Source organism: Carassius gibelio, chromosome B15 (genome assembly GCF_023724105.1).
Source record: "Carassius gibelio isolate Cgi1373 ecotype wild population from Czech Republic chromosome B15, carGib1.2-hapl.c, whole genome shotgun sequence".
NCBI lineage: Eukaryota > Metazoa > Chordata > Actinopteri > Cypriniformes > Cyprinidae > Carassius > Carassius gibelio.
The window spans coordinates 16,849,786-16,874,790 of record NC_068410.1 but is presented as its reverse complement, the minus strand read 5'-3'; the positions used below and the strand labels follow the sequence as shown (position 1 = coordinate 16,874,790).

The following is a 25,005-nucleotide window of genomic DNA, read 5'->3' as shown; positions in this document are numbered from 1 at the left end:
TAATTAGCAAAAAAGTTGTTATGCTCGCTTGAGGTGGTTTTTGCCTTGTACGAATAATGGGAAATGGAAATGCATTTTGTGACAAAGTGAAAAGTCATGTGACTTTGCGTTTTGGATGGTAAATCCTGACTAAACAGCAGACCGATCTCATTCCACAGCATCTGAAATGTTTGCATATGGTCATTCGGAAATGCCCGAGCAAAGTCTGTCATCAAAATATTTGTAAAATATTTTATTTCATAAATACTGTGTTTCCAATCAGCAGCATCCACCTCCTAAAGCAATAACCACATATATATGCGTTTCGTCTGCTCATTCTGAGATGCAAGTAATTTATTATATAGGAAAATGATTATATTCAGTGGCTTCTCCTACTTTTCTTAGTGACGTAAAGTGCCAGTTTATCAGGAAGTGACCATTTTGTTCTCTTTGAACTGTTGGATGGAAACGCTGCTTGTTCGCAAGGAAACCCGGCTGTTGTAATGCACAGCCTCAAGTGACGTATTGCTTTACTGAAATAGTGGTGAAACCAGTATGGTAGTCACAAAATTAAAGTTTAAGAAGTTGCATTCAGTAGTAAAAATCACATGAAACAATTTATCTGCTAATAGTAATATACAGAGGTGCCGAAAACTACAACATGAAATATTCTTTAGACCTCATCTTTTCTCTTTTCCTCTTTTTTTCATTCCTTTCTTCCTTCCTCCCTTCCAAAAAAAATAAAATAATTATATATATATATTTAAACATTTATATATAAAACCCATTGCTTTGCTTCTCACAGAATACAGTGTGAAATGTGACAATTGTTGTCTTTCAGGATCATTCGAGACCATGGCCTCATCAACCTACGCAAGTTTCAGAGTAAGACAACATCTTTTTTACAGCCTGATGTCGTGTATCATTTTAGCCAGGTGCTCTTGCATCATCTCTTGCACTCCGTTGTGTATTTGAGGTTGTAAAGCATGATCCTCATGCAGGTATCTGCAGGTTGCTTTCAGTGCACACACCAGAAGTTACTGCCACAAGATAACCCTTCCTGACCTTCAATAACACGAGCCATCTGTACCAAATGTTTACAATGAGCGCCGGTATACAGCGATCCCAGATCAACACTGATCCCAGAGCTGTTTTCGCCAGCTGTGATTGCTCCCCTATGAATAGTTTGGCATGAAATGAACATTTCGGCTGTAATGACAAAGGAGATTGCATCTTTACGAGCTTTTATTGATCCGCGTCCTCTGGGCACCGTGTAGCTTCTCTCAGTAAACAGAAACCCATCCCTATCTATTTCCCCCTGGACATTTCGGTTGGCCAGCCGGATTCAATAGGAATACGCTTATCCAATTATTTCCTCTTTGCATGGAAGCAGAGAAATCCAATCAGGTTTGCGTGTTTTCCTGAGACGTATTGAGTGTTTGTGATGTCCTCCTCATCTCCCTGCACTCTCAAGACAAAAGCAAGGCGATAGTTACCGTGGAACTGCAGACTTGTTGTCATGGAGACTGCAAGAAAGTGTGTGTGTGTGTGTGTGTGTGTGTTGCGAGTGATAATGGAAGCAGTGCCCAAGAGCTGATGGCTCGCAGCGGTGTTGGTTTATCCCCAGTTCAAGAGAGCAAGACAGCTTGACCTGACTGTGTCTCGTATCCCATCAGCCACTGCTGCATAGAGGGCACTGATATTGTAGTTTGATACTTGACTGATGTGTGTGTGTGTGTGTGTGTGTGTATAAATAAATGTATGCATTTAAAAGACACTTTTATCCAAAGTGACAGGCTAACATTTTTTACCTAACATGTGTTCCCTGGGAATCGAACCCACAACCTTTTGCGCTGCTAACACAATGCTGTACCACTGAGCCATATATATATATATATATATATGATTTTTCAGAAGTGATATGTGTGTGTTTCTGGGTAACATCTCGGCAAGCTAGCGGAGGCAGAGTATCACACCTCAAGCTCACCCACATAGCAGCTTTCTCTTTCTGTCTCTCTCGCTCGGTAGCAGCAGGGCTGAATGCTGATAGTGCCGCTCGCTCAACCCTTCCAAGCGAGCTGAGCTTCAGTGGTGGGTGAAGAACCATCAGGGAGATTTTCACAGGGCCGCTCGGCACAGCTGGACTCTTGATACATTGCTATTGGCATTTGCTTTTCAAACAAAGCCAATCAAATGCAGCTTTTCTGATGTAGTAGGCTAGCTATGTTCTAAAACCTTGTAAGCTCCGTGTAAAAACTATTGTTGTTTCATATGTATAAACAGAAACTTAAAGGGGTCATCGGATGCCCATTTTCCACAATTTTATATGATCCTTTAGGGTCTTAATGAAGTCTATTACATACTTTGGTTAAAATTTCCCAATGATAGTGTAAAACTACACCTGTTTTAGCCTGTCAAAAACAGCTCTGTTTTCAGCAAGCCGTTTTAGTCCATGTTCCTTCAAATGCTAATGAGCTCTGCTGACCCCGCCCCTCTTGTCCATGGGGTGACAAAGCCATTCTCATGACTACTTTAGCCACAGAACTTGCTAACTAGCATGTTATTGGTCAAAATAAAACCTAGCTCCTGCCAAACAGATTTGACTCCATCCAATAGAAGCAGACTGGGAGTGGCCTTGGACGGCAGCGCTCCTAGTGCATCATGGGTGTTGAAGTTTTCCTACCTATTTGGCAAAATGGAAGACAACCCCTTTTTCAGTTTTCTCTATTCAGGTTGCAGAGAGAGAGAAAAAAAATCACCTTTCTACTACATGGGCAGCCAAGTTTTCTTGAAAGCCCTTTTTGCCAGCAGTGCTCCTTTAAAGAAATGGTGTGCTCAAGATATGTCTGAAATATACAGTATTTACAAGATGAATGCACATAGACGTCACCATTAAGTCACTAATTACTATATATTTTTTTCATTTGCAGTAGTTTTTTGTACAGAAAATGATAGAATATATTTGTTTGTTCTGTTTTTGTGAATCCAAAAGTACTGTTATCTAAGCTACATGCTAATATCAAACTACTGGACACAACTGTGATTTGAGTTTCCTGTGCTCTTTGCATGAGGGTGCTGTTTACCAAATCAGTCACTTATAAGGTTTCATTTCATATAGGATGCTGACTACAAAGGTCTGTGTAGACAAGTAGGATTTAAAACAGAGCCGTTATATTTTATTTACTTCATCAAATTGATTGTGCGCTTGTGATTTCAGTTCTGGAGAGGCGTTATCCGAAGGAAGTGCAGGACCTTTATGATGTCATGAGGCGCTTTGCACGTGTGGTGGGTCCCATTGAGCACGACAAATTCATCGAGAGTCACGCCTGTGAGTACTTAACTCTCTTTTTGCACACTTGATGTATATGATGTCATAACTTTGGTCTATACAGTATATACCAGACTCTCTAGATTTCTTCCTCTGCTGACCCAGGATGAGTCAGGCCTTGTGTTTGTGGTTTAATGAGCGTGTGCAGGACAGTTCGGGTTAGATGAACAAGCCCCCATGTCATCCGCCAGCGCTGAATTTGAGTTCAGTCTGTCCGCCTCGGTAGTTTGAATCAGTCAGGGTGAAAAGTTCGATGCTCCATCTGCTCTGTCTCTCTCTCTCTCTCGTTCACAGTGGAGTTTGAGCTGAGGAGGGAGATCCGCAGACTGCAGGAGTACAGGACCGAGGGAATACAGTCCTTCTGTGGTAAGATGCACCCTCAGGAATCTATCACGGGAGGTAGTCTAAATCAAAATGAGGTTATAGGGATAGTTCACCCAAAAAGGAAAATTTGCTGTTCATTTACTCACCCTCAGGCCTTGTGTAGGTGAACACAGTGTTCTACTGAAGAAAAAGTCAACTACATCCTGGGTGGCCTAAGGGTTGGTAAATTAACAGCTAATTTTTGGGTGTACTGTCCCTTTTAATTAAACACAGTCAGCAAGTGAGTGTTTCACTACAAAAATGACAGATCCATCTGAAAGTGCTCCGTGTTATTGGTAATAAGACGTCACATTTGAGAGCTTTGCTCAGAGCTGGTCTGACGTCTGTCATCTGGCCTGCAGGTGCTAAAGTGTACGAGAGAGTGAAGCGCACACGAGAGGACGAGCGCAGGAAGAGGAACATGCTGTGTGACGTCCTGCAGTACATTCACGACGCTCGTGCGTGCCAGCAGTGGCTCCACAAACAGGCGGCCATGTGAGAGCTCTTCATTAAAGCCACCACACTCACTGTCTCTGCTACTACTTATTACAATACTTCATTACAGTTTAGTTTTGTGCAATGCATTCAACTCAAAATGAGTAACTAAAACTACTATGGTGTTGAACACTGAAGTATTATACTAAAAAATATAATGTATAAATAAAATATAGTTTATTTCGGTGATGATAAAACCGAATTTTCAGCATCATTATTCTAGTTCTAATATAATTCATGTCACATGATCCGTCAGAATCATTCTAATGTGCTGATTTAGTTTAAAAAGAAAGATTGCAAATTATTATCAGTGCTGAAAACGGCTGTGCTGCTTGTAAATATTTTGTAATTAAATTAAAGATTTTTTTTTTTTTTAAATAGAACGTTACAAAAAAACCTGTATAACAGCTTATTTGAAATAGAATTATTCTTTTGAACAGTAGTGTATATAATAATAGACACATTAAAAAAAGCACAGTTTTTATTATTTGTAAACTTGACCTTATTCCAGCATGACATGAAAACTCCAATGTTACACAATGTTATTGTAATATTGATTTCTACTATTATTTTTAATATGTCATTGTTGCCATGAAAGCACTACTGTTTCTTTAGGTGAACTTTCATACGCTGTTTAGTATCAAATATGTGTTTCAGGTTTCGTTCTGCCCTCAGGTCCACAGTGTATTCTCAGTTAAAGAACTTGTGGGTATTTAGCGGTCAGCAAAAGTACAAAGTAAAATTGAATGATGAATCAGGCTCTGTTTATATTGGATTCTTTCAGACATGTTTGTGTGATGTTTTGCTGTTGGCTGACTGTGTTTCTCTCTCTCGCAGTGATGCAGGAATCACTCCTGTGGTCACCACTATCACTACCTCAGGTACAGTGAGTTTCTCACGCTATGTCTCCTCTCCTCTCCTCCACTCAAATCTCTTTTGCAGTCTTTGTGACGTCCTCTTCAGCCGTGGAGCCGCGGGCACAAACACATTCATCTGTTCTCTGAGATGCACCGCTGGAAATACACGCAACAAAAAAAGAAGCCACTCACATCTCTTTGTGTTTCTCTCGTACTTTCACATTTTCTCTTTTGTCACTTCACTGCACAACTAGGACATATCTGAATGCATATGAATCTGATCAGAGACTTTGGCTTTATGCGGATGTTTTGGATTTTGCAGATACTGATAAATAAGTTGGAAGAGTAGTTATTTGTAAATCATGTTTTAAATCTATTTATTGAAATCCCCATTTCTCACTGCCGTTTACACTATAGTCAACATTTGAAGTGGATCAAAACCTTTCATCAAAGTTGTACTAAAAACTCAAATCAAAATGTGTTCTTGTCTTAGGAAAACTTTGATGAACTTTTTTGATCCACTTCAAATGTTGACCATATATATATTAATCTGTAATAATGAGAAATTACAATGCAAATATCTGTTTTTATGCATGAATTGCAATTTTTTTAATAATGATTTCTGGCTCTTATAATTAAAATATTAACATAATATTAAGTAGTATTTTATTATGATTATTATTATTATTACTGTAAGTACCTTAATGGGAAATTATTATTATTATTTTTTAAATGCTTTAAATGCCAACAATTATTTATTTATTGGCATTTTGTAATCATAATTTTGTTAGGATTATAATATTATAATATAATATAATGTATTAATATTAATAATTTTATTGTTAGTAATAGTAAGAACAACAAAAACATTTATTTGTTCACAATTTATTATTAACTATATACTATTAACTAGCAGTTAAATATGACAGTTTTTTGTGATTATTAAATGAACATTTTTATGACAATTCTACATATATTACATGTATTTTATATTATTTAATCCATATATTATGATACATAATTTATACATAAATATAATTAATATTATAAAATTGCATTGTATAATTTGCAATTATTATATTGTGATTTTTTTTATATTTTAAAATATACAACAGACAGTATTTACTGTACTTTTATTAAAATTTGCTAATTGTTTTTACAGTAATAGGAGTAAAAAAGAATTAAAAAAAAAACAAAATAAAATTACTTTTCTCATTACATTACCTACTTTAAAAAAATAGGGGAAAAAGGGGGAAATTGTCATAAAATAATTTTACAATTCAGAAATAATTTTATTAAATAAGTTGCTTATGCAAAGTGCATTATATTGTTTTTATTTTAATAAATACTTTTATTGTTATAAGAAGTAAGAAGTTTTTTGCAGTGCAGTTTATTAACTAATTTTTACTAACTAACAATTAAATATGACTTTGATTTCAGTAAAATCCTAATTTTGTGTTTATTAATAGTAAGGTAGTTGATCAGTTTTGGTATGGGGTACAATTAAACGATCTAGAATGTAATCATGCAGAATGTGCTTTATAAGAACTAATAAACAGCGAATATGGCAGCAATATGCATGCTAATAAACACCTAGTAAATAGTGAGAACTGGTCCCTAAACTAAAGTGCTACCATGTATTTTTATATTAAATGCAGCATAACATTTAATAAACTGTGGTAGAACCAGTGTAATGCACAGTCCTGTAGGTTATTGCTTTGCTCAGTTATTTGTCACTAGATAACTTGCTGACCTCTCTTGATGAGGAGAACCTGAATGATCTCTGTCGTCTGATCCACAGGCAGAAGAAGCGCACCTCCTCTCAATCTAACAGGACTGCCTGGCACTGAGAAACTCAACGAGAGAGAAAGAGAGGTTTGGAGATCTTGATTTTGCTTCTGGCACGAGCTCATTTCAAAGACATCTGCCTCATTGGTATGATATAATGGATCCTAAACGATTCTCTCATCTTGTCCCACAGTTATGTCAGGTGGTTCGTCTGGTGCCTGGGGCGTATCTGGAGTACAAACAGGCCCTGCTGAACGAGTGCCGGCGCCAGGGGGGTCTACGGCTGGCACAGGCCCGATCGCTCATCAAGATAGATGTCAACAAGACACGCAAAATCTATGATTTTCTTATCAAAGAGGGTTACATCAATAAGGCTTAGTGCTGATTGAACTGCTGCAAGGACATCTGATAGATGAAGATACTCATACTGGATCATTCATGTTGAGAATGAGCAATGAGAGATGACCGGTTTGAAGTACTTTATTTAAAATAAAGTTCATTCATTACTGATCAGCGCCTTTTGATTTTGAAAGACTGACAGGGTGCTCCTTTAAAGCTGTGTTTAGAACCATATACGCTAATAGTTGTGTAGAAACTGCTGCTGTTTGTACCGGCGAAAATCTCTCGCTCTAATATTGAGAGTCATTTTATTTCATTTCCTTTGTCTATGTGCCCTTAAAATTGTCAATTGATTTTTGAACTCTGGTATTGTTAGATGAATATCACAAGGTTATTTTTATTATTATTGCTGTTGTTTGTTATTATTAAATGTACTGTGAAATTTTCATGACAGTTCTGCATATAGAAAAGGCTCAGAAAAAAATATAATTTATAAAATTGCATTTTATAGTATGCAATTATTATGTTGTGACTGTAAAATTATATTGAAACATGTACAACAGGGAATATTTACTGTACTGTCTTTATTATTAAAATAGTTTTCACAGTTCTAAGAGTAACCCAAAAGTAAAATGACTGTACTCATTACATCAGTGAAAAAATAGGGGGAAATTGTCAGTAATCATTTTATTACAGATTGGTACAGTTACCTTTCATGAAGTGTATAACAGCTGTAAGTGAATGAAAACATAATTTAAAGCTTTAAATCCGAAAGTGCACCGTATATAAAGTTATCATCTCTCAAAAGAAAGACTCCATTTTCAAAAAAAATGTTTTGATGTCAACATGAAACATTAGCATATTGCCCGCCCACTTGTTGGTCTTTTCACATTTGTCTGAATTAAAATCCATTCTTTGTCACCAGGTGCCGCTTTAGGAGCGGTAAAAATAGCGGTTTCAGCAGCACTGTGCTCACAAACACTGCTTTATCAGGCATTATAAGCATGATGCAATGAAAATTAGACCAATCACTGCAGATTAGTGACATGCAAAAGGGGTTTGTAAAAATTAATCGTTGAGCGAATCTTTTGGGAGTCATTGAGCAAGTAAGGTAAACATACATTTATATTATAAGACAGTGAATGAGTTTTTTAACCTTTCATGCATGTCAACCAAAATCTGAAACTTTCATAACCCATAATAGGGACACTTTAAACACTGCGTCATCAGAGTTGGTATGTGGCTTTATCAGACACCTGCACTTAACATATTATCAAAACCAGCAAGCTCAAATGTTGTTAACCAGCTTTTCAATCAGCGAATGATCTGTCTGCAGGCTGTGTGCGCGTCCAGCACTTCGTTCTGAATGGAGGCGTGGTGGAGTTTGAGGATCGATTACAAAGTCTAGTGACAAGCTTATTTGAATGCTTTTCATTGGTGAAATATTTGTAAAACCCTAAAACAGACATAAGGAAGAGTGATTTAAAACAATAATAATGAAATATAAAAGAGAGTTTGGATTTTCCACGGCACACCTCACTGATTTAGGGAATGGTGACTGCCATACTCGGCCATACGGAAACGCTGCCCCTGCACTTGGTGCTCATTCATTGGGAAGGAACCCATTATTTACACATTTCTTCCATGGTGCGTTGAGGCTGAAGAACTCAGAATGTTCCAGAATCTCACCATAGGACATGCCCATGAGTTTGGAGGCACTTCTATTGAGCATTTGGAGGAGGTTCCAAACAGATTCCTTACATTTAAGACTGTCTTCCTTTTGGCCATCTCTTCCCTGGCCCTTTATGTGGCCCCTTCATATCTTGAGTTTGCGTCTGACATGGCTAAAGCTTTTCTGTACATGAGACCTGGGTTTATTCCTAAAGTGCCCTCTTCAGTTCCACAGACAGTTGTGCTGCAGGCCTTCTGTCGTCCCTTCCCGAGACCCCGACCAGCAGAAGCTTAATTGTATTGTAATATGTTCTTTTCTGGTGTTTCTATGTCTGACATCTGTTACACACCGGGCTGGTCCACGCCGCATACCTTTGTTAGGTTCTACAACCTTGATAATAATGCCACTGCTGGCTCTTCTGTTCTCTCGCCTTAGTTTTTACACACTGGGCAGGGATTTGAAGCATGGCAGCATGGACATACTCATTCCCAAAGCATTCTGATGCATCATGAGTTCCCTCAGGGAACCACTGTACATACGTAACCCAGAGATGTTTTATATATTGTTAAGTGATGTCTTAATTAATTAATGTGTTTAATTAAAACTATAATAAAACAAGTTATAACAGCAACTGTGTACATGAATATTTTTCAACAACAAATACAATTTTTATAATTTAGAACTTAATTTATGCAGTCTGTGCAGTTTACATGTTTCATACATTTTTTTAAGTACAGTGTTGATTATTATATAAAAGAATGTATATTTATTAAAATTAAGTTTGGGTTTTGTTGTTAATTGTAACCTTACAGTAATGTAAAATAGCTCTCTATATAGTTTAGAGCATAAGCTACATTCCCTAAGATATTAATTATAATTTAATTTATTTAAAGAAAGAGCCATTTGTTCAGTAAACTAATGATTAATAAAAATAAAAAAAGAAGTAATTTTAAGTTTATTTTTTTCCCCTCTGCTATACTGAAACCATAACGAAAAATTATGTCAAAACCGAGTATGTACTGAACTGTCATGTTTGTATAGGCCTATACCATTAACATCCATAATTACAAAATATATTTAGTTATTAATGCATAATTATTAATAAAAATTGTATGAAATAGTTGTCAGGCCTACAACAATATTTGAACATAAATATGTTTTCAAACCAGCTAGTTTTGAGAATTCTCAAGTGGCATAATTTACACCAGTTGAGTGTGAAATCTATTACCGCCGCTCTCGCTCTAGTGAGATGGCATGACGAGTGAGAGCCATGACTAACGCTAGCAGCATTAGTGCACACGGACAGTAGCAGCAACCATCAGGCTTTAGCAAGCGTATCACAACAGCGTAAAGCAACGCTTGCGACCTGATTAATGCTCCAGATCTCACCTTTGATGATAAGCCCCTGCCCAAATGAGAATAAGCACCATGGGGAAGTGAAGGCCTGTTTGATGGCTGAAAGGCATGGAGTATATAATTGATATTTTTAAATTTGTATTCCTCTAGTTGACGTCTTCATTAAGCGTGGAGATCTTACATTATGTCGTTTCTGAATCTGAACTGAACAGTGTTCGTGAAAGCATGACGTGGCACACTTGTCACCACAGATTGTTGAATTCTGTGTCCAGATTCACTTTTTCTATCTAAATTTCGACTTCAATCTCATTTGGCAGTCTAGGAAGAAATATTGGCATCGTACAAGAGCGTAGCATCAGATTGGGATGGCAAACTGTAATGTCTTTGAACTGTAAAGTGATTGGCGTGTGAGCGAACGGCTTTTGACTGGCAGCAGAGCGGAAAGCTGGCAGATTCTGGTGTCGGCTCCCTGTGTGGGAGGCAGATCTGCTGTTTTGCATGCTCATTCCCTCATCAAACCACACAGCCTGTCTTAAAATGAGATCTGATGCCTCCTCATGCACTCCATTTTCACCCACAGTTCATCTTCATGTGCATTTCAGTTCATTTCCTTCTTAAAAGAATAATTTACCTACTGAATCAGTACTGATGCTTTCAAACTTCAAAACGGACTGAAAATCAACATAGAAATTAATGATAAAATGTTCATTTTGGGGTGGAGTATACCTTTCAACGATTTCTTCTCTTTCGTGTCAGTCTCCGGCATACGTTCACTAGAGTACCACGCAAAGCTTTATAAAATGATGGTTGAACCACTGATGCCACATGGACTATTTTAACAATGTCTTTACTATCTTTCTGAGCCTTGAACGTGTCTGTTGTGTCGCTGTCTTTATATGGAGGGTCAGAAAGCTCTCGGATTTCATCAAAAATGTCTTCATTTCTGTTCCGAAGATGAACAAAAGTCTTACGTGTTTGGAACGACATGAGGATGAGATTTTTACATTTTGGGTGAACTATACATTTAATCTGTATCAGATTGTTCATTTGAAAGATCTGACTCAAAATAACATTTCCTTCACAATTAAACATAGTAGTTTCATGCATGGTCTACATGACTGTTAAGATTTTTGGTGATGCATGTTTCTGGCAATAGATTTGTCTTCTTCTCCACAGCCCTCAGTGCTTGTTTTATAATGTTCTGTCACTTCCTAATCGTCTCATTTTTATGGAAATTACATCAGTGCTCTGAGGGAAATGCTTCTAGTGCCATTTACCTCCCTTTTTCTCTTCTACTCTATTGTGTTTCTGTGCTAAGAACTAAATCTCTGATCACTCAAATAAACAGTTTCCTAACTCAACAGACTTGTACAAGCCGGTTTGCTCCAGCTTCCAGAGGAAACTGAATGAGGGTCGTCTGATGATTCCTTCAAAACAAGATACAACAAAACCTCTGTGTTTCTCTGTGAAATGAGCTTCCAACCTCTTGGTCTCATTAACAATTCAACTTACTTGTTCAGTCGAGGCTGCATTCTACTGTACCTCCCCTTGCTAACTTCCCTCCATCCTGTTGACTCTAATAGACATTTGAAGCGGAATGTACCGCTTTTGATACACAAGTGCCCAATACTGGCGAAACCCTTGAAATGGCTTGAATTGGAACATCTTAAGCTCCTTTCTATGAAGCTGATTTCCCTTATGAATGTGTTTGATGTACCATTCTATTTGCCAATAGGCATACTTGGAGAAAATATACTGTTGGAGAAAATATATAAAAAATAACAAAGAGGTAGCAACATGGTTAAATCTTATGGTTAAACGCCTAATTAAGAAAGCAAAAAAAAAAAAAAAAAGTCAGAATTGTGAGATACGACCTTGGAATTGCAATTAAGAAAGTCAGAATTCTGAATATATATTGCAGTTCTGAGTTAATTTCGCCTTCCAAGAAAGTGTCTGTGCCACTGGTAACAGTGATTAACATGGACATAAACCTGTCTTCTATTGTCAACACTCGTGGTTTCCATGACAACCAGGTCTGTGGCATTCTAGAGCTGTAGTCTGAAAGAGGATCGGCTCAGCAGAGGAGGGGCAGTGCATGAGTGGACACACACACACACACACACACACACACACACACTGTCAGGCGTGCTCATCTGCTTGGCTGAGGAGTTATGACTGAGCTCAGCACTGAAGCTCTACATCTCTCCTCATCGTGTCTCACCTGCCAAGTCCTCCTTTAACACAAGAATAAGCAGCTTAATCCTCATTCAGACTGAGTTTGTTTTCATATTTTCAGTTTGTTCAATATGTACTTGACAAAACCGAAAAAAAAAAGCTCTTAGCTCTTAACATCACACTTGTTGAACTAGTGCATGGTAACGCAGCCCTGTATAAATCCGCTTGCTAATTTGTTTCGCGGAGGCGGAGATGGCTGACATGCAGGGACAGCTGGAGCTAAGGACTGTCTAACAGTCTGTACTCGTGTCGGCGTACAGATCCTGAGTCTGTTCACTGCTGCCATCACAGCTGGAGAGACACAGGTGCCTTTGGGATCAGACACCGGACTGCATTAGCAGCTCTCTGTCAGGGAGGAATTGCGTCAGGAGCCAAAAATAGGCTTCATGTCTATTCATTGTTAATCCAGTTCTGCTAGAATGAATATTTGTACTAACAGAAGAAATGTTGCATTTATTGGATTGTGAAATAGAGTCTGGACATTGTAATCCTATTCACGGTAAGGCCTACATTTGAATTTGCACTTGAAATGACATTCGCAGGCCATTTTACTTCGGTAATGTGACGCCAGGAAGAAAATGTAGAGCGACCCGAGACTTAATTTTGTTCTTTATGGAATTGACTGTGAAAAATCTCAATTTAAAAAAGACAGGGCCTAACAACCTCTACATGTATGTCTAAGCTTTGTTTACATTCACAAAACTATAATTCTAGGAAAAATTCTAAAGCATTATCTTAATAACTGCATTTTAAGCAGCATCCGTGTCATTTCTTTGGTCAGTTACCACAGACAGCTTATTATATTGTAATTATCATGATCGCATAATTTAATCATTGCTTTAATATGTTTATTGTTTCTGTATTGATGAATATGTGACTGTAATAACTGCTAAATTCGTAGAATGGACATAACACTGACACCTTCACTTTTTAAAATAAAGCTGCTTTGAGACCATTTGTATCGTGAAAAGTGCCATACAGATAAACATGAATTGAACTGAGTTAGTAACTTCTAAATCAACTAAAAACCACAATGTACTTTCAATGGAAGTTTCAAAAGATGTAAACGTCACAGGTTTGTTAACGTTAATAAAGCTTTAAGAAAAATACAAGCTACACAAATTGTACATTCATTACTGTAACTGCATTTTTTGTTTGCTTACAAACTGAGGGCCAAGCCAAAATGAAGCGTGCTAATGGACAGCATGCCTCAGATACCGTTGACAGAGCTTAACTTGTTCAGAAACGTTCAATTAATCCAGAGATCTGGGTTCAGCTACAGGCAATGGTTCTGTGAGTTCATGGGCAAGATGTCTGGATGTGTTAGCAGATGCCTGAGGCAAGTCCAAACCTCCCAGCTTCAGCCGGTCAATCTGAAGGGAGATTGTGAAAGATGCCAGTGTGTCTGTCTCTGGAGAGCTGGGATACTCTGGACCTCTTCCAGCATGACAGGCACACCATCTATTTCTGGTCCAGCTCTCACACGGGGGCAGTGGAACGAGTTACTGCCATGTTTGAAATTCCTTTCGCACTGATTTAATTAGATATTGGCCTGAATACAAAAGTGATGAGCTGTCGTCGTCTTGGTGAAAGGATGGCTTTCTGAACTCTGAGGGTGTGTCGTGGTTTGTTTTCAGTAGGTCAGATCTGTGTTTTTACTCTCCTCGTCGAGTGCGGCATGAGTAGCTCCATTTAGATCATATTATGGGTTGCATCCACTGACGGCGTCACTGTAAATGTTCTGCCTCCATTCAAGCTAGTGGAAGCGTATTACGGCTCGCCGTCTCACTGGAACGACTGACTCATCTGACATTTTAGTCTCGTCTCTGCAGCTCGGCTCACTCTCTCTGTCATTTTCTCCATCTATCGCTGTTCCTTTTTTTAAACAATGATCATCCTCGTGCCAGCGAGTATCACATTCCTCTTCAGCAATCATGTTTCCTTTTAACCGATTCTTATTAAAGAATTTGGCTTCTCGGATGTACAAGTGCACATCAGTTGCATTGTTCAGTAAAATAATTATTGTAGCAACAGCTGACTAGCAACACTGAATTCTGGATACTTTACAGAAATGTGTCGAATAAAGCAGTTTTGTGCAGAAATTTTTATATAAAATATCTAAAAGGATACTTAAAAAAAAAGAAAAGAAATGCAGGCTGGGACTTTATCAACTGGGAATGTATTAGATTGTGTACGGTTGTTTCTACATGACAGGTAGCTGAAAAAAAGAAGCTGTTGACAAACTGAGAAAGAAAGTTGTTTTAGAGGGGAAGAAAATTGATATGATTATGAAAAAGACCATATACGTGTATAGTTCAGAAATGTAAAAAAGAAAAAATCTGATAACGTTAAATTTAATTACAAAAAGGTTTCTGCTCTTAAAATGTATGTTAATAAAATAAATGTTTTTCAAAAAAAAAAAAAAAAGGTTTGTTCATAATTTAAGATTCCAAATTTCTTCTTTCTGTTTCCTATTAAACAGAAACCCATATTGAAAGGATTTATCCCACAAATCTCAGAAGCCTTTATTAATTAATTTATTTATTTATTTATTTGTATGAATGTATGCTTGCTTGCTTAATAATTGGCAAAACCATATTCTTCTATTAGCACTAGATAAGTCATCAGTTATCACATTTCCAAAAACAGGGATATTTTAAAATTGTATCAAAACTATTGGAGTTGGTAGAATTTTAAATGTTTTTGAAAAAAGTATATTTACCAAGATTGTAATTATTATAAGAAGAAAAAATACATGGGAAAATGGGAATATTGCTAGATAATATTTATGGCTGAATATTACTAACAACTGTTTTACTAAATGTTTCTGTTTTTAATGTATTTTAAAATTAAAACTTTATTCCTAATGACAAAGCTGAAATTTCAGCTTCATTACTCAAGTCTTCAGTGCCACATGATCCTTCAGAAATTATTCTAATACGCTGATTTGGTTGCTTTTCAAAATTCTACTTATTATAAATTTCAAAAACAGTTGTACTGCTTAATATTTCTATGAAAACAGTGATTGTTTTCAGTATCAAAAACAGAATTAAGGATTATTTTTTGTAATATTTTATTTCAAAAATCTTAACCATAACTTCTAAACATAATTGTATATCTGCTAATTGTTTAACTTTTAGTAGTAGCATATACAGTAAGTGACCTTAAACCAAATGGACATGAATTTAGCGACAAACATTTCATTTTACTTTCATATGGTCTTTAAAAGAAATCAAGAGTCCTGCATCATCCTTCTCACAAGCAGGAGTTTTTTTTCCCCAGCAGTCTCTCTGTCTGTATTGTTCAGGGCACCAGAAAAGCAGTGACCCTCCCCTGGGCTTGAGCGCTCTCTCCCCAGCAGAGAGTATCAGGTGTGCCACTCACTCTTTGTCCTGTCTCTTTTCAGACGGTTCCTGCCTCTGACGCCACTATACACAGTTACGCTGGGAATCCAAACAGTACAGCTCTGTGTTTGCCTCTGAGGTGAGCTATCTCAAATAAAGGGTTTGAGTTCTGTGCCTCAAATGCTGGCAGCACTGTGACGGCAAAGAAAAGCATCTGAGATTGAAGCTCAGCATTAAATTTGCCTGCTGTTGATTCTGGTGTATTGACCTCGATGAGCATGATGTTTGCGTTTGTGATGTGGCATTCCAGAAACTACTCATGCCAATATGTTCTGGCTTAAGTGTTAATGATACAGTTGCAGAGTGTCGCACTTCCAGACATGAATCAACAGATGAAGTGATCTTGCAGGTTGGAATTAGATTCAGTCTTTGAGCCCTCATGTCTCATTTCATAATCTATTTATGCATGAGTCAAGGATAAATCCATCTATTCATCTGATGGGTGGGCAGTGAAATAGGAATAATTCATAAAAAAAATTAATCTTGTCATCATTTACTCAACCTCAAAGTCTGTATGATTTTATTTATTCCATAGAACACAGAATGAGATGTTTAGCAGAATGCCCATGCTGCTCTTTTACCAATATTTTCAGTAAAGGCCCGTTCATACCAAGAACGGTAAGTATATTAAAGTTGATTAGTTTAAAATGTCATGTTTTATCAGCTATGTTTTCCACAGTCCCAGTGATCGAGAAAACCTTGGTGTTAAATTAAATCTAATAGTATATTGTTCCAAAGAAGAAAGTCATAAACAACATGAAGGTGAGTAAATTATGACAGAATTTTTAATTCTGAGTTAACTGTTTCTTTAAAGGGCTCCAGAGATTGCAATTAAATGAAAATTAATATTTTTCACTTTGTTCTTTATCTGACAAACTACTGGCGTAAATAATAATTGTGGATTTATTATAGCAGTAATTAGTTAATCATGTAAATATAGGGATTATATTCTAAATTCCAGTCAGATGGCTGTTAATTAGCATCACTCTGCTAAATGTGATGCTCCTGAGGCTCTTTAAGTTCATACAGTGGCGTCATGTTCATTTGCAGATGATGTTTGTCGCTGAGAGAATGTCTTGTCGTGTTTGTAGCTGAGTGTGGATCGTGATGTGTCGGTATGAAGACTGACTGGCTGTAGTGTTGGACGGGGGAGGCGCTTCTGTGCTCTTTAAGCGTATGTTTTCCAATAGAAAATTTCCTGTTGTCATACACACCATAGATACGCGCGCGCGCTCACCTCCTTCACGGGTAAGCGCGTGAAGTTGTCAGATTTGACGGAATATTACCGAAATATCAGCTTGTTTGCGCTGTGATAAAGAACATTTCTGCTAGCAGCTGAATGTGTAACCCGTGTATAATTTCAGAGGACAATATTTTGTGTGTGAGGTAAGTTAAGTCTGTTCTTTGGGTAAGAGGAACATGAGTAATCTTATTAAACAGAGTCTACGCTGATGTTGACGCGACAGTGTAGGCTACTAAATACGCAGCTTTTTGATCTTTTATGTCTTTAGATTTCGGAAATGTAAGGCATTTAGTGTGTTTTGCCCGACATAATTGCTCATTTTGTGCGTATGCAGTTTGAAATTTAAAGAAAAATAAAATGCTTGTTACAATAACGTGCGCAAAGTGAACAGACAGTTCGCGTGCGTGGAGTAGTTGTCAATGCCCGCGATGTTTTTGTCACGTTCGCGATGATGCTTCAATGATTTTCCGTCACTAGAGTTTGAACTACGTACTTCTTTTGTTGCAAATTCGGCTGCCAACAGGTTCACCATCGGTATCAGTTGTAGATGTTCTGTATTATTTCGCCTTCAAATGCCTTTTTGAATTTATGTCATGGATGCTATTGTAGGAACAGTTTGATGTGCGTGACTGAGTCAGACAAAATACGATCTACACTCAGTCACTGGCATCAACCTGTCCCTTTCACCTCAGTGTTGTCTTATCCATTATTATCATTTAGGTTAAGCCCGCTTTCTTTGGCGTTTTCCATCAAACCTGTTGTTCACTCTAACAGTAAGTGCACTCCAGAAACTTAAATAGACTATCTTTGATATTTCAATAGCCTACAGGTTTCTCATAAGCATTCACACCTGTAGGATAAACCAAATACACAAGTTTATGTGTCTAATTAAATATCTTACAACTTAAAATCACTGTAAGCTGTAAACTGACAATATCTGGTTTCTGAACATTTTTTATATGAATGTTCATTCACAAACCAGTCCAAGTGTTTTTTGAATTTTATTTAAACCAAACTTTTCAAATATATATATATATATTGTGAAATTTCTGTAAAGTTAACATATATTTCAGTCGTTTTGTTAATGCCATCAACCATCCTGCTGTAACTGAAAAGTGTATATTTGTCAGACACTTAAATAATAATTGGTCAGCCATTCAAATAATAATTAGGATGCACAGAGATGTAAAAATGAAAAGAGAGCAGTGTTGCATTTTCTATGATTGGTTAAAGTGCCACTATTATGCCATTTCCAATATTGCCTTTAATGCAATAAAGCTGTATGTGAATGTAAATGATCTGCAAAGTTGTAAAGCTGAAAGTGCACGATAAATAAAATTATTGTCTCCCAAAATAAAGAATCGACTCTGTACAGCCTAAAGGAGTCATTAGTATTCTGTGATGGCTACATAGGCATATTTTCCGATGCCATAGACCAATCACAACAGACAAGGCCATCTGACCAATCAGAGTAGAAAAGGCTCACGCAAAGGAGGGGTTTAGAGAGACTGAATCTTTGAACTGCTTCGAACATATCGTTAAAGAATCTCCGAAAAATCAGGTGATATTAAATGCATATTTTGAGAAAATTAAAGTGTTTTTTACCTTGCATGCATGTAAACCTATTATAGGATACTCCCAAAATAATATTAGGAACCGTAAAAATGACATAAGGGATCACTTTATAGCGGGACTAGACTGATAGGCCTATTAAATGGATAATCTAAAATGTAGTCTTTAAAATTAGGTTGCAGCCACTTGTTGAATGAGCATGGATTGTTTCATTAGCCTATTGACAAGATTAAGCAGCTAGATTTAAACAAGGCTCAGGTTCAGTTTCCTGTTTTTCACATTTAGTGTGGAAGAAGGGCTGCCATTTTGGGGCTCGAGTTTCTCAGCAGGTGTCTCTTGTTCCCATTAATGCTTGCGGAGGTGGAATCAGACTCTGGGAGAATTTTTACACACGGCATCCGAGACCTGCGGCACTGAATCTGTGATGTGCACTGGTGTTGACAGATCCACAGACACACACTGAGAGATGAGTGTCTGTATGTGTGTGTATGAGGTTGACACAGCAGCCCATTACTGTCATGCCAAGAATATGTGTTCACGCCACTCCACAGGTGGAGAAAATAAGGTACTGTATTAGTAGCAAAATTGCTTGGCTCCCAATGGAGATGGCATATTTAAGATTGAGTTGTTTATTCTAATTTACTTGTAATGTACAGGATGATGTTTTTTTTTTTTTTTTTTGTGCACTTTAGTGCATCATAGACACCCAAAATATGTTTTGATAAAATACTAGAAGCTGTGGTCCACTTATTTAGCTTGTTTTTTTTTCTTCTTCTTTTTTTGAAGCTAGTAGCTTTACATTATTGATTGTGTAGTTTTTCAAAATTTATTTTGTGTTAAACATTATGAAATCCGTTCATATGGATTTGGAATGACGTGAGACTGTGAAAACATTTTATTATTCCTAAAGATATATGCTACATGTTTAGAAGCAATGCACACACACACAAGAGAAAAGGTCTCTGATGTTCCCTCTTTTCCTCTCTCTTTCTTCTCTTCCCACTTCTCCACTCACTCACTTGTATAAATAGCTGTGATAGTCAGCAGTGAGGCCTTTGACTCTTATCAGCACTTCGGGTTGCTGAGGTTTATCTTTGCTCTTATATATCAAGCCTTTATTCCTCAACACCTACAGTAGCCACCGGGTCACCGCACCAGAAATGAATCTTTTAACACATTTTTCACAAAATTTTCCCATCCACTGTTGTTCGTAAAGGGCTAGTTCACCCCAAAATTCAAATACTGTCATTTACTCACCCTGATGTCTTTCCAAACTGTTATGATTTTCTTCTGTTAAACACAAAAGAAGATATTTGAAAGAATGTTGGAACTAATTAGATCTGGTGACCAGATTGTACTTAACTTTGTACTTTACTTAAGATTGTAATTAATTTCATTCACAAGATATGCAAGAATAAATGCCATCAGAACTGACATGACCATGCCACTATATATTTGATCTGAACATCTACAGTTATTGGGTGAACTATTCCTTTAAGCCAGGTGGATTGCACACCAATTTACCCAAGAGCACTCAGTCCCAATGACACTGACTGCCCTTTTGTGTTAACAAGCCCACAAGCTGAGAAGAAGAGTTTGTGAGGCACCACACATGGCATCCGAACTCCAAAATTTCAGTGTGAAAAATGAGTGACAGCCAGAAAGAGAGAGATTTTGTGCCCTGTTTGAAAGGGTGTTAGAGACTGTAAATGTTATCGCGATCAGAGTCCTGTGAGAATGGCAGGCGGGCTGTTTATCATTGATTTAAAGGAAGGCTCGGGGAGACAGCCAGCACAAACTGGGGCAGATGGGTTTTATTAATGCAAACACAGTAGCAGACTACTGGGCACAAGGACACCGCCATAAATTGATGGTCCTTTTGCCGCTGTGTGCCAAATCTTTATACACAACAGGGATACGGTAGATTATATATGTTAATTAAATGCAATTCATTATTTCAAATGAACTAATAATAAATAGAATGTAGAAATATACACATGGAGAAACATACAGAAGGTCTGGCCACATGTTGCTATAGAGCATCGAGCCAGCTGTACCTGTGCAGAGAAGGAGGTGCTGTTTGCACACACATCAGATGTAATTCTTATTTAACATGACTGGTTTGATATTTGTGGCATGCTAATAGGGGTCAGGGCCCCATGCATTATATTGAGAGGAATGAATGATATAGAGCCCTCAGGCGTGATGGGGAACGACAAACAGAACACCGTCTGTCCTTCAATAAAACATGCTGATGTGTGAAAGGTATGCGACAAAAACAGATGCTGTACATTCAGTTGTTCTTTCATGCCTGCAAGCGACTCGACTCCCAGTAATTGGAGGAAGCAGATTTCAGCACACTTGGAATCAACAGGGGCGTCTGCGGGTCAAAATTGATGGCTGAATGAGCATGTTACCTGAGAACATCATTGGGTCCAGAACACACCCTTCAGCTGGGTGCTTTAGTCACACCTCCAGAAGACGAAGAGTTTTTAAGTATTTGGCATGTACTAGAAGAAATTGTATACATTACTGGTGTGTGTGATGTGAATATGGATCGCATATGGCTTTTAACTAGGTATGTTAAAATGCATGCATTGTGATGCATCAGTCTTACAAAGTGCATCAATTATGAAATAGTATGGTTCTTCAATTACGGGCACATTTGACAAGAAAAAAATAATTCAAACTGATGTTCATCTGTTGAAACATTTATTGGATATCCCTGAATAAATATCTGATCACGGCCTTGGTTCAACCTTCAGGAGGATTTTGGTATAATGTGATGGGAATTACATTTTTCCCTCTGTGAAGAAAAAGTTGGATAACCTTGGTCTCGCTGCCAGGTTAGCTAGCAGTTATTGAATTCTTAATAAAATAAAAACTATCTCTCAAGTAAAGTTTTTTTTTTATAAGAATTGGTATACGTTTTATACATTCATTATAAAGGGGAAGTTATAAAATGAAAAGTTCGGACCTTGATTATGATTGGCCTAGCTGTATTCAAAGCCATTGTAAAATACTATATAAACACACATCTGTCAACTAATACATTAGTATTACTGTGCCAAGTATGCTTTGTACTGATTTCCATCTGTGTGATGCTTGGTAAACATGTAACATATATTATTTATCAGTTAATACATTTTTGTTCCTCTGTTTTATTTGATAAAACCTTACTTTTTATTTTAAAGAATCATAATTCAGTTGAATCAGTCAGAGCAAATTTTACAACCCTATTTTTAAATCGAACTTTAAAAAAATGTTTTTTTCTTCGAGAATACAGGCAGAGAGCTGCCCTCTTGCTCTGTGTAATACATCAAGCTTTCTGTCTGACCAAGTGAGTTTGCTTATAACAGGTTTCAAGCTTTGTTCTTGGTTTGATTAATAAGGGTTCTCCAGGCTCCAGTAAACACTTGCTCCACATGACCCCCACACTCTCATGCACAGCTCGAGGGATGGGGGTCTGACAGAGGGGCACATCTGCTGGGTACATACAGTAATTAAGTCCATTAAACCAGAATTCAGCCATGCTAATGTTGTCTTTTACCACCAACGAGGAAGCTTCAGTCATCGACTCTTATAAAGCACCTCACTGGACTCTGAAAAGGTTCTCAGTTTAAAATGGACATAGAGTACTTGTTTCCATGGCATAGTGGGTGAAGTTCAGAAGATAGAATGATCCTACCTATGGACGCTATTGATGGACACTTTTGAAAACACTGCTTTGTAACTAAGCTCTCTCTGTCTAAAAAAAAAAAAAAGCCTTACAAATGAATAAAATTACAAACCAGACGCTTCTTATTTACTGGTATTAGAGGATTTGTTAATTGCATTTAAGAGGTTACTCTTGAAGCAAAACATTTGCAGTTGGAATATAAAAGGTGTTTTCATTCTGCAGTAGGCGTCACTAGTATGTGCCGTTTCAAGGACTTTGAAAAAGTAAATTATTTTGCTAAGCAGTTGGTTGAATCGATTCAAATTTTCGAAACTCGGGGTCAGTCGCATTCAGGTCTTTGCGAATGGTCAATTAAATATAAAATCCTGTTGTACATGTTTTATAAATGAGGCTCCTGGAGTGGTAAACCAGGGGTCTCCAACCCTGCTCCTGGATATCTGTTCCTTTACCATCCTGCAGACTTACGTTCTGACACTGCTCAAACACACACTTGCCTGTAATTATCAAGTACCTTGATTAGCTGGTTAAGTGTTTGATTGGGGTTGGATCTGAAATCTGTTGGATAACCAGAAGTTTCTACTTGTTATTTCAAGCAAACTGACTCTTGGTTTGTTTTAGGTGCACCCAATGATCTGTATGATATCAACATTCACTTTGAGATGACCAAGGAGAACTAAAAGACACCCTGGCGCCGCCTCAAGGTTTCTATTTCTCTGTCTCCTGCCTCCGCTCCTCTATGGGTTCCCGAAGTCAGGGGTTCTTCCACCTCCAAGATCACCATCCCCACCATCATCACCACCACCACCACCGCAGTTCAGTGGTGCCCACAGCCATCCCCCGACTGCTGCCCGAGACCAGCAGCCTGTTGGGGGGCATCGCCCAGATCACTCCTTCCCTGTTCCTCAGCCGGGGGAATGTGGCGTCCAATCGCAGCCTCCTCCTGTCCAAAGGGATTACCTGTGTGGTGAATGCCACCATCGAGCTGCCCAACTTCAACTGGCCACACATGGAGTATGTGAAAGTGCCACTGGCCGATATGCCTCATTCTCCAATCTCACTTTATTTTGACAGCGTGGCTGATAAGATCCACAGCGTGGGCCGGAAACGGGGAGCCGTGCTGGTGCACTGCGCGGCTGGGGTGAGCCGTTCCGCCTCACTCTGTTTGGCCTACCTCATGAAGTACCACAGGGTTTCCCTGGCCGAGGCTCATGCTTGGGTCAAATCCCGCCGACCCATCATTCGTCCTAATGGAGGGTTCTGGCGACAGCTCATTGAGTACGAGAGAAAACTGTTTGGCAGGAACTCTGTAAAAATGATCCAGACACCATACGGGGTCATTCCCGACGTGTACGAGAGAGACCGCAGGAACTTGGCACCTTACTGGGGCTTGTGAAGAGGGGTTTGGACTTTGGTTCACCCGCCAAGCGGTTTTCGACTCCACTGTCTTCCGGCCTCTTTCCGTACATCCACAAGTCCCTCCTGCGAGAGAATAAAACAAGATGGGAGTGCTTATGTCCATTTTTAAAATGGAAAAAGTCACTTTGAGTGCATATTTTATGAGGTCAAAAGTGATAAAAAAAAAAGTGCTGAAATAAATTTTTGCGATGATAATGTTGGGTTTAGGAGCACATTGGGAACCAAGTGTGGTGCTGAGAATCAGGAATTCAGTCCCTGGTTAAGACTTATCAATCGTAATATTGTGAGGATGTTGTTTCAGTTCGGCGGTCTTCTTTGTTGAGAGGCAACAGTCTGATTTCGATTACTGGTAGCATTTGAAAATAATATATATTAAAAATATTATATTCCAAGGTGTAATTAAACTTGTGTGTATAAAAAAAAAAAAGATTTTTGGAAGATTTTGTGAAGTGACAAAATGTTTAACAGAAAGACGTTACAATATTATCGAAGTTTAACAGATTTATGTATGTACATTTTATTGAACTCCATGAAGGACGGTATTGGCATTTGTAATGTCAGTGCTCCTACAAAACAGGATGTTTCACAAGAAGTACAAAGATAGACATGGCAGTAGTTTTTTTTTTTTCTTCAATTAATTCTATTTTGTCTATTTGGTCCTTTTGCAATTCTATCCAGTTTTTAATTTTTGACTCAAGATGTTTCTTTCATATGTTTTCTGCAGTGAAAAATTAATTATAACCAGAGCACTCCTAGCAAAGCTTTGACTAATTTGTGTTAACTGAATTTATGTAAAAGAGTTCTAATTGAATTAGTGTTTAAATGAATAAAGGGTGAAATATTTTAACGTATTCCTTGTGCTTATTTTATTTTTTTATTTTTGTTTTTTAGTGAAGCTACATAGTAATATTTGTAAATAATAAAATACTTGTCAATAAAAGTAATTCCTACTGTATGAATTGACTGATGGACAGGCTGTTGTATAATGGTTTGATCTGTTTTTAATGGATGTCACTATTTAAAATAAAGGGTCTTTCTTTGATATCTATGATTCCATGAAGAACCTTTAACATCAATGGAATCCTTCCATTCCACAAAACCTTCTAAGACATTTTTTAGGAAGATTCTTTAGACAATTCAAAAGGTTTTTTTTTCTTTTCTGTAAAAACCTTCTTTTGAAAGCTTCTGTAGGATCATGTCAGAGAACACCATTTCACCTCCTTGTGTATTAAATCTTCTGATGCATTGTAGAAAGTCTGGATTAATATGAAGCAGGAAG

The 25,005-nt window shown here is 37.7% G+C and overlaps 2 protein-coding genes across 27 annotated transcripts in view; both read left to right on the top strand.

The window, feature by feature from the left end:
- tada2a (transcriptional adaptor 2A) overlaps positions 1-7,759 on the top strand; it is a 94,605-nt gene extending 86,846 nt beyond the window's left edge. For all 25 annotated transcript variants that reach the window (XM_052577259.1, XM_052577272.1, XM_052577268.1 and 22 more), the window contains 7 exons: positions 821-864; positions 3,197-3,307; positions 3,602-3,673; positions 4,033-4,165; positions 5,003-5,046; positions 6,824-6,897; positions 7,004-7,759. In XM_052577259.1, coding sequence (XP_052433219.1) covers positions 821-864; positions 3,197-3,307; positions 3,602-3,673; positions 4,033-4,165; positions 5,003-5,046; positions 6,824-6,897; positions 7,004-7,189 — 664 coding nt within the window. In that variant the 3' untranslated portion in view covers positions 7,190-7,759. The remainder of the gene's footprint in view (positions 1-820; positions 865-3,196; positions 3,308-3,601; positions 3,674-4,032; positions 4,166-5,002; positions 5,047-6,823; positions 6,898-7,003) is intronic.
- A 9,130-nt stretch (positions 7,760-16,889) lies between these two features.
- dusp14 (dual specificity phosphatase 14) lies at positions 16,890-24,577 on the top strand. Of its 2 annotated transcripts, none has more exons than XM_052575747.1 (2): positions 16,890-16,990; positions 22,929-24,577. In XM_052575747.1, the coding sequence occupies exon 2, from the start codon at positions 23,047-23,049 to the stop codon at positions 23,701-23,703; it is 657 nt and encodes a 218-aa protein (XP_052431707.1). In that variant the 5' UTR covers positions 16,890-16,990; positions 22,929-23,046; the 3' UTR covers positions 23,704-24,577. The 2 variants fall into 2 exon arrangements, with proteins under 2 accessions (XP_052431707.1, XP_052431706.1); XM_052575746.1 differs by lacking the exon at positions 16,890-16,990 and adding an exon at positions 17,024-17,202.
- Positions 24,578-25,005: the final 428 nt, after the last annotated feature.

Coding starts and splice junctions, on each gene's coding strand:
- dusp14 (XM_052575747.1), top strand. CDS start 23,047: ATGGGTTCCCGAAGTCAGGGGTTCTTCCACCTCCAAGATCACCATCCC.